The following is a 10299-nucleotide window of genomic DNA, read 5'->3' as shown; positions in this document are numbered from 1 at the left end:
CAATGGTTTTGTCAGTCTCATTTTATTTTATTTGCAAACTACAAAGTCAGCTTGGGGTTATTATTTCTTTGTGTTTGAAAGGGCCATTTTAATTGGCCTTATTTGAACTGTCAAAATAAATGCTCTGTATACCAGTTGATTTTAAAATGTTATTAGGAAATTTAGTTCTATACACCTCAAAGCTGAGTGCAAATTATATAAATGTGAAATGAATGACCTCGTGCATCCTCATCAAGGACATTTTCTAAACCGAGGTTTCACTAACTTAAAACATATCAAATACTTCAGTTACTTTGCCACCCCACAACTATCTCATAGAATGAATTACAGAGTAGAAGGAAGGAAACACAAGATCAAAAAGAAAAAAATGAAAATAACAAAAAAAGAACTCCAAAGAGAATTGCATGTACACCATTATAGAAGTTACTTGTATTTAATGAAGATAAAAATGAAAGCATAAATGCACAAATTGGCCCCGTATTTCCTCAGGAGTTGCACCAGACTGCATTAGGGTTAGACTCCTCTAGCATCCAGACTCCTGCAGTAATTACGGTGGGAACCTGGTGGAACAGCAGTGACCTGTTTGCTTCAGTTCCCTGCTGCTTCTAGGATTTTCCAGCTGGCCTTGTAAGGGGCAAAACCTCTGCTTGCCGCTTAAAGGCCAGTGACATCAGGGAGCTGGCCCTGGGGTGAGGATCCCTATACTAGAATTTCCTACTTCTCTGGCTCAGTCAAGACCTGGTATTGGATTGAAGGTTGAGTGAGTTGAGGTGTACCAGCCTCTAGTTGGGCGTACGTGGGCCCCACCAATGTTGTGGGGAGGTGGGGGGGCAAGATGGGAAAGTCCAGCTGAGGGGAGCTTAGATACGCAAAGAAATCGTAAGTATTTTTTTTAATTGGTAGACCGCTTTGCAGAGGATGGGTGGGGGGGCACAATGGAATCTTAAGGAGGGGGTTGGGCAACCCCCCCATCCCGCATTGGTAGGTAGGCACTGGATTTTCCGACTGCATGGAGCAGTGGGTGCCGGAAATGCACCCGTAGCAGGTCAGGCACCCACTGGCTCCAAGCAAATTAGGATGCACACCTGCTGACTCTTCAAACTCCAGCAGGGTTGGTGCTCAATGACACCAGTGGTTACACCACACCACGACCAATAGATTTCCGGGGCCATTCTTACTGTATAATGTAAAAATGAAGAAGTTTTCTCCAGTTTGAATTTAATTTTTTGGAACATTGTAGGCCTTCAAGTCCTGTTAACTTATCTAAACAAATGAGTCAATTTTTCATGGTGTCATTCACAGGCAAATTGGGTTCGGCAGCCTGGTTGTGATGTTTAGTTGATAACTCACTTTGTTCTTTTAAAGCCACTACTCAAATTCTCCCTGTGGGAAGTGGTTTAAATAGGTCCTGAGGTCAATCCGAGTTTCATTGCTGTTTGGTGAAGGAAGTTTGTAAATTTCCAGCTCCAGATAAGAAAAAAAGGACGTTTATCTTGTTCCTTTTTTATATACTTTTGACAATTTGTAGTGTGGCGAAGCTCTCAAAACTTTTATATATAATTAGATAAGTAATCTGGGTATAGGAGTGTACTTACAATAAGGCCATTTCAGTACAGTCTATTCATTCTTGGACTACAACTTGTAAAGTCATAAGTTTGCAGAAGCACTTTTTTTAGATGAAATGTGAACATATTGCTCAATGAACCACCTTCAATACTTGGATTCCAATGTCTCTGTTGATTATAGGAGAGTGGATCATGCAAAAATGTAAAGAGAAGTTAACTTTTGATGAAAGCTATAAAATTTGTTTACAAGGTTTTAATACATCTTCTTATAACACACAGATCCAGCCTGTAATCAGAATTTTTTTTAAATGGTTTAATGCCACAGTTTCTTATTGTTCCTTAATGCTATCATGAAACTAGCAGTACCGCTACCGTATTAAAATATTAAAATGAAAATCTAAAAATGACTCTCATCCTCTTCCACTGCCCTATTTAAGCCTGGAATGAACTTCATGAGGCGCTTCCTAACACTTGGTCTCTTGCTTTTTCGAGGAATTGTCCCACAGCCACTGTGCAAGTCCCATGATGGTGACATATGTCCACTCCCACTGCTGGTCATACTAATGCTCCTGCTCCTGCTCAGTCGGGTTTTTGGCGTGAACATATCAATTTCCCTGTGGAAGAAGCATTCTTCATCCATACTGCTGCGCCTACAGTGGCTCCCAGTGGCTAAGTCATCAAACACACTGATATTGAAGACTCCATCCTCGCTGTCATCAGTCATTAGGCTGAATTGGCTCCTGCAGCTGCTGTCACTAGAAACCCTTTCCTTGTTCCGTGTGGCTGATCCAAATAAGGCAATATCGTTGGGTAGAAATGATTCTGCAGATTCTGCTGTGCTGTTGTTCCTCAAGAGTCCTAAAAATTGAAACAATGTAAATGTAAATCATAGAATCATAGAAGTTTACAACATGGAAACAGGCCCTTCGGCCCAACATGTCCATGTCGCCCAGTTTACACCACTAAGCTAGTCCCAATTGCCATGTGCCATTTAATGTAATCTGTCTTGCCTCATGCTCCTCGATCCTGATTTAGAGTTCTGAGTGCTATTAAAATGAGCATTTCTAAAGAGGATCCATATGCTGATCAAAAATACCTTCAATCTAACTCCTCACTCCTTGAGTACAACTACAGAAACTTGCATGTTAAGTCTTGCTTCAGGTCTCATAAAAGAACCACTCAAAATGGCAAATGTCAGCAACTTGAGAATTTGCTTTTATTTGGATTTGAATGTCAGGATCAATACTTAGAACTGGCTAGATGCGAATCCTAACTATACCCAGCCAAAGACAGACCCACCAAATAAATCACTTAAGTGGATCCTTCCTGCTGGAAAACCAAACTTAATACTATGCAGTTATGGAAAAATCCACATTATAGCCTTTTCTCTGACTCCCCAGCAACAGAATGCATGATGGGAAACACCCTGTAAGGGAAGACAATTAAGAAGGTGAGAGAAAGTAATCATTCTCCACCCCATACAATCACTTTAAAATAACATAAATTTAGGAAGCTGGGTAGTGAAATAGGTAGTACATTATTCTTTTATGTGCAGAGCTTGGGTTTAAATCAAATGCAGACTGACTCCACTATCTGTCTGCTGACTGTAAGGTTCCTGTGGGAAATGAGCTTGGGAAGTTTCATTGCAGTTCTTTGTGGATACAGCCCTACCCTTCAGAACTACCCACAAATTGGCACTAAATGAGCAATCTCACCTATAAAAACAACGGGATGGTTGGTATGGGAAACAAAAAAAAAATCATATTGGTTCACTAGGAGTAGTTTTCCAAGACTAGAGTTAGAGCACATAGTTAGAGTAGAAAGAAGCTTTACTCTGCATCTTTCTATGCTATAGGTGGTCTGGGAGTGCTTGATGCTGACACTGGATGCACAAGGTGGAATCATGTTCATTCACTAGTGCTGAGATCCCTCACCTTGTTGAATTCAAATTCACCAGAAATAGAAATACAAAGAATTTTGAAATAACAGGATTTTTTTTCTGAATCATACCATCTTACTGTTTCATTTTAGATATCCCATAACATGAAAAGGTTTCAAACTAAATTTTAAGATTTGTGCTAGAATTAAAATTATGCTACATTGTGGTTTCCCAATAGGAACTTACCATGAGCTAGGCGTTGTTCCTGTAGCAGAAGTGATCTGTACTCCACCCATTTCTCTCGAAGTGTTTTCTAAGAGACACAGGAAGGCAGAGTGTTGATAAAGTACAAAAATACATAAGGCATCTGCAGAGAGGCTTTATTGCAATATGTGTGCTACAAAAAAATGCAGCATCACTTTTTCAGTAGATGTTTCTGTATATTTCAAGGAACTAGCATTAACCAGTTGCTGTTGGGTTATCTTTCGCATCATTAATTAACCAAAATCAAATTACATTTTAATAGAAGATGAAGAAATAATCAATTACATTCAACAAATTGATCCTGTCAATCCTATACAAACTTACAAAAAGCCAATAAAAAGTGATGCTAGAACTTTAAAACTCCAGATTAAATAATAAGTGTATAAAGGCAGCTTCTGTTTCAAATGAAAATAGGGGATGGATATCTTCACATATAATTGTTAAACTAAGACACAAATTTCAAAGCACTTCTCTGCTGTTCACAAGGGTTAGGGTATTGTCTAAAATAACTGCAGTTGTGAATATTTTATTTCAGCCAAGCAGCAACTGGACATGGTGCAAATTTCTCTAGAAAAGAGAATTCCAAACCAAATGAAAAACTGAGAGTTGAGCCAAAATGATCCCCCTAGCAGCTGCACAAACTACTATAACATGAATAATTACTTTTATTTATATTCATTGCACACCTTATGAGTTTTACAGGATAATTAGCTCATGCAGTTTTCCATTTTCATATTGTGAGCGTGCTGCTGAATTAACTGTTTGTTCATGTTATTTCACAATTCAACTGACACAAAGCAAAAGATTGGGAAAAATACCTTTAAAAAATGTAATTTTGCTTCAAGTTCAGCTCTTTTGATAGAGTCTTTATTAACAGTCATCAGGCTGTAAACAGAGGCAAAGTTCAGGTGTGAATACAGAAAACATTGTCTGACACAGGCTTGCATTTAAACGATATCCACCCCCTTCACTACCAATGTACAGTGGCTGAAGTATATACTTTCTACAGGATGCACCAAGGTTACTTCAACAACACCTCAGCCTCAACCATCTAGAAGAACAAAAGCAGCAATTTCATGCGAACATCATCACTTTCAAGTTCCTCTCCAAGTCACAACCATCCTGACCTGGACATAGATCACCATTTCCTCATTGTTACTGGGTAAAAATCCTGCAATTCCCTACCTCACACCATTGTGGGAGCATTACTACAAGGATTGAAAGGATTCAACAAGAAGGCATACTGCCACCTTCACAGGATAACTAGGGATGCCAGCGTCACCCACATCCCATAAACAAATCTTTTTAAACTGTAGAAAATGAGGAGGGTGTCCCACGAGTGACAGTGCACTATGGTGTTGAGTCATGAAAGGTCATAATTCAAAATTATGATGGTTTTTCATTTAAGTAAAAGAGTTTCTGAAAGTCACTGTCAATTGTGAGATCATCTGATGATGATGTGGGAGTGAAAAATGGTAGATCTATTTCAGAGATATATCAGACTATTCAAACCTATTTCCCTTCAATGTCACTGTCAGAGAGAAAGATAGGAGGGTTGAACAAAATACTGGTCAAATATTGGGTTTTAAGGAGGAGAGGGATGTGGAAGGGCTTGAGAAGGAATTCAAAAGCGTGGGGCACTACCGTCAATGGTGGGGCAAAGGGAGGTGGGGGAGGCACAAGAAGCCAGAGTTGGAAGAATGCAGAGTTCTGGACATTTGTAGGGCTGGTGGAAGTTACAGAGATAGGGGCTGGCAAGGTCATGACGGGATTTAAATATAATTGGCGGCATTGGAGGACTAGGAGCCAATATAGGTCAGCAAGGACGGGGTGATGGGCAAGCGGGATTTGATGCGGGATAGGATACAGGCAGCAGAGTTCTGGATGAGCTGAAGTTTGCAGAGCATGGAGGATGCAAAGTCGGACAGGAGAGCATTGGAATAGTTGAGTCTGGAGATGACAAAAGCATGGATGAAGGGTTTAGCATCAGGTGAACTGAGATCAGACTAATAACCATGTCTGAAAATTCCATACTTAAATGGATAATCACATTGCTTTGCGATCGTTACTTTTAAATGTGCTTTGTGTAATTTCTGTTTTTGGGTTCAAAATCACAAGCTGGGAGTGCACCAGGAACACTTATAGTTTATCATTGTGAGTAATTTGCACAGCCAGTCAGAATTAATCTTAGATTCTAAATGAAATCTGAGAAAAGAGAATCTCCTGGATCCATATTACCAATTGAGGTAATAAGGTTTCTTTATTTCTGAGAACTTTTTTTCTAATCCAAATAGGTTTTAAGGCATGGCAGTGCCACTGCAGTGATGTCATTTGCATTTACCATAAACTGCTACTAATATAAGCTGAAATAGAAGTTAAAATCAGCAGGAAGAGTAGAAATCCCATTTCATCTAAAGCACCACTGAAGAGTTTTCCTATTCGAATGATATAATGAGGACAGAAATTATTATTTTCTCATTTTGTGAATCTTCTCATTAGAATGAGGGGTGGCAGCAATTTTTCTCTGCATTCAGAGACTTTCACATTTGTGGAAGCCTGTTAGCAGCCAGAAAAAACATGTCTTCCTTCAGCAATCACGATTACATCGCCGTCAGAAATCCCACTGCCTCTACAGGTCCTGTGAGTAGGCTCCTGAGATAGCATTGCCACAGCGTTTGCTTTACAACACTGTTGCCAAAATTGGGGCTACTGGTGGTAACAGAAGCAGAAGACTGCCCTTGAAATATTAAAAAGCATTTACATTGATGCTCACCTTAATAAATTGCCAGATGACTTAATTAGGTCTACAATTTCTCGGTGACTAAACTCTTCAGTATTCACTCCGTTAATGTTAACTAGCATATCTCCTATTATACAAAAACAGAAAGAGTGGTTGTCATACTGATGTAGGAAATTGTGCAATGAGCTACATGTAATTAGTGCACATCCGTGAGAAAGACAGAACCAAGAAAACCAAAAGAGGAAGTGAATACTTACCAGCCTTCAGTCCTGCGAAATGAGAGGGACTGTTGTCACGTACCCTGCACACGTAAGTGCACATCTCCAATGCATTAGCATTTTGCTGGTTCATTCCAAACGTCTGCAGGTGAAAAACAAAAAAAAGGTTAATTATTACAGAAACCAATTGCAAAGTAGGCTTTAAGTTGTATCTTGAAAACATTAACACAACATAAACAGTAAATTTCTCACCTGAATCTCAAATCCAAAAGTTTCATTATCTTGTTTCTGTAGAACAACCATTTTTCTGTTTGGAAAACAAAGATAAATTAATGTAATTTTATTTTTGTCTGTTTTTATTCTTTCATTGTAAAATAAATAAATGCAAATCTGATTAGACTGAATGTCCTTGAAAAAAATGAATCACTCCCTTGCTTGCAGAGAGGTGGGTGCAGCTATGTTGCATCTTCACTATTACAGGCACATATCATCCATGCACTTTTAATCTGAATCACACTGTCAATGTGAACTTTCTTTCTACACCACAACAGATTTAAATTCTGGGGACCAGATTATTTCTTAATATTAGTGTCACTAAACAATGAATTTATATATGTATATGTATTTTTATTTGTAATATCTTACTTTTGAAAATCTGAAGAGTCTGCCAAAGAGTTTGATCTAGTCAATGCAAGCTGTAAAAGAAATAATCAAGATTACTGTTCTCTTCAACAATTTAAGCTTTTATTAGGATATCTAACTGCATCCACTTATGGAATAACAGATCAATACTAGTCTGACTAAAAACCTATCCATTTTGTACACTGTACCACTTTACAAATCTATTACTGTTTCTGAAGGTTTTATTGATTACTTAAGAAAATAAACACATACTCAACAGATTGTTCAATTTAATAGTCTATTTTAATCTTTGCAGTTTTTACTCATTTTATGTCTGTCAGGAAACGTGTCAAACATTCAAAACAATATGTCTATTCTATATTGCAAGCAAACATTACAACCAGAGACCAGAAAAACACATTAAGAACAATTTTTTTTGTGGTACTATATTTGTTATACATAGACAATACTTTTATATTTTAGCTGCTTGTTCACGCTGGACTATATTTGAGTCTGGAGGTGACTGCTTTACCTGTCTGCGCCCCCGAGACAGGGTCCCTTGGGGGTTGGCGAGAATCGGAAGGCACTTGTTGTCAGTTTCACCAGAGAAGCTCCTGTTAGAGACCTCAGAATAGGAATCGTAGCTTGATGGCAAAGAATTCGCTGCCATGTAATTCGCGTTGCCATTAAGTTGAACGACACTTTGGAAAGTCATGGTTTTGTTTTCGGGTCAACCAGTCTCATTGCTGTAAAGTGACCGCCATGGAGTGCAGCAAAACTGCATCGAGCTCAACTCAAGGCGCTCACAGAATAAGTGTCAAGACGGAAATTCAAATCATGTGATTTGGTTTTGTGGGCATTTTAACATTTTACATCAATCGGGTTTGGTGCTCACAGTTACGCAAGTTGCTGGTTCATAAAGCGTTACGTTGTCTAACTTTTTGCAAAGCGCTGAGCTCGATGCAGTTTCCAAAATTAAACAATAAGTTAGTGTGAAAAAAAGTCGGAAAAGAGCAGGAAAGTGCACATTTCTGGCCCCATTTATGAAATTCCGTTTTCCTTCCTAATTTGAAATCCATCCAATAAAAAGCAATTCAATCTGATCATGTATAAGTAAGAGCATTTTGTCGTATTTCAGTTGTACAAAACGCCCAGTTTCTTTGAACTACATACAACACGTTTGTACAAAATGAAGAATTTAAACAATCGAGCTTTGTAGGCGGACAAAACGGAGAGACGGAGCAGAGTCCCTACCGGAGTTATATCTTTCTCTTTCAGATGTTTGCTGACCTGCAGTACATTTCCATTTTGGGTATCGATGTGTTTTTTTATCTGTAAATTTAGTCAGAGTGTAGCAAATATCTATGTGAGTCTATGTCACTGATTTATGTAAAAACCAGCACATTATACCCATATAGATAAAACTATACACAGGGCATAGGGACACCTAGGAGCAATTACAGAGGGGTAATTCATGAAGGGTTCAGATGACAAATCACAGGTGTAAGGGAGCAATATGTGACACCACAACCTTGCAATCACTTCAACAAATATGCCCAAAGGCATCAAGGGGTATGGGGAGAGAGGGAATATGGTATTGAGATAGAGGGTCAGCCATGATCATATTGAATGGCAGAGCAGACTCGAAGGGCCAAATGGCCTACTCCTGCTCCTATTTTCTATGTTTCTACAATTTTTTTTTGGTCAGACAGATATCTGAGATGCGTGGAAATTCATCACCGTGCTCAAAATATCCAAACCAAAACCACAGAAAAATCCACACAGGTAGAATTTCTGTTTGCTTGATTTGGAGTGTATATCCCCTTCTCGTGGATGTTATGACAATAGAGGGGATGGGCCAGGGAAAGCTTGGTGGCAGCACAACAAGACAAATATCCTATTAATTTCTTATTGCTTTCCCTTCAAGTCAATTCACGCAGTAACATATGGGCCTATATGCCCATCAGCAGCTTGGCAGTCTGTATTGGCATTGGTATTGTTTGCTCAAACCATGCTAAGTCGTGGTTTTTCTCTCTTTGTGTAGGGGCCTACCCACGATGACATACCAGCCATCAGAAACGAGCAGGAAGCTGGGCCATCTCATGAACATTCATTACATACACCTGACCATGTAGACACCAATTCAGATTCATCCACCTCAGGAGAATCAGAAAAAGAGAGTAAGGAAGGAACACCCAATGAAGGAACACAGCCACAACAAACACTAATATTTAAATGAAGCAATAGCCCTTTAAAAGCTGCTGCCCTCCTTCTTCCCTATTTTTAGTGAAGAACAAATTGAGGTGGCAGGATTTTGACCCAGCGACGATGAAGGAACGCCGATATATTTCTAAGTCGGGATGGTGTGTGACTTGGAGGGGAACGTGCAGGTGGTGTTGTTCCCATGTGCCTGCTGCTCTTGTCCTTCTAGGTGGTAGAGGTTGCGGGTTTGGGAGGTGCTGTCGAAGAAGCCTTGGCGAGTTGCTGCAGTGCATCCTGTGGATGGTACACACTGCAGCCACTGTGCACCGGTGGTGAAGGGAGTGAATGTTTAGGGTGGTGGATGGGGTGCCAATCAAGCGGGCTGCTTTATCTCGGATGGTGTCGAGCTTCTTGAGTTTTGTTGGAGCTGCACTCATCCAAGCAAGCAGAGAGTATTTCATATAGATGATGGAAAAGCTTTGGGGAGTCAGGAGGTGAGTCACTTGCCGCAGAACACCCAGCCTCTGACCTGCTCTTGTAGCCACAGTATTTATATGGCTGGTCCAGTGAAGTTTCTGGTCAATGGTGACCCCCAGGATGTTGATGGTGGGGGATTCGGCGATGGTAATGCCATTGAATGTCAAGGGGAGGTGGTTAGACTCTCTCTTGTTGGAGATGGTCATTGCCTGGCACTTATCTGGCGCGAACGTTACTTGCCAATTATGAGCCAAAGCCTGGATGTTGTCCAGATCTTGCTGCACGCAGGCTTGGACTGCTTCATTATTTGAGGGGTTGCGAATGGAACTGAAC

General features: G+C 39.9%; 1 protein-coding gene across 2 annotated transcripts; it reads right to left on the bottom strand.

Moving 5' to 3' along the window:
- Positions 1-407: 407 nt before the first annotated feature.
- On the bottom strand, positions 408-8240 carry LOC137323668 (cytohesin-interacting protein-like). Of its 2 annotated transcripts, XM_067987435.1 has the most exons (8): positions 7820-8240; positions 7312-7361; positions 6919-6973; positions 6706-6808; positions 6482-6575; positions 4527-4593; positions 3691-3757; positions 408-2423 (listed from the first exon to the last, which is right to left on the bottom strand). In XM_067987435.1, the coding sequence occupies exons 1-8, from the start codon at positions 8000-8002 to the stop codon at positions 1963-1965; spliced, it is 1080 nt and encodes a 359-aa protein (XP_067843536.1). In that variant the 5' UTR covers positions 8003-8240; the 3' UTR covers positions 408-1962. The 2 variants fall into 2 exon arrangements, with proteins under 2 accessions (XP_067843536.1, XP_067843537.1); XM_067987436.1 differs by lacking the exon at positions 7312-7361 and having other exon boundaries at positions 7820-8237.
- Positions 8241-10299: the final 2059 nt, after the last annotated feature.

Source organism: Heptranchias perlo, chromosome 7 (genome assembly GCF_035084215.1).
Source record: "Heptranchias perlo isolate sHepPer1 chromosome 7, sHepPer1.hap1, whole genome shotgun sequence".
Lineage (NCBI taxonomy): Eukaryota > Metazoa > Chordata > Chondrichthyes > Hexanchiformes > Hexanchidae > Heptranchias > Heptranchias perlo.
Note: the sequence above shows the minus strand (reverse complement) of the source record. Positions and strands in the feature narration are given on the sequence as shown.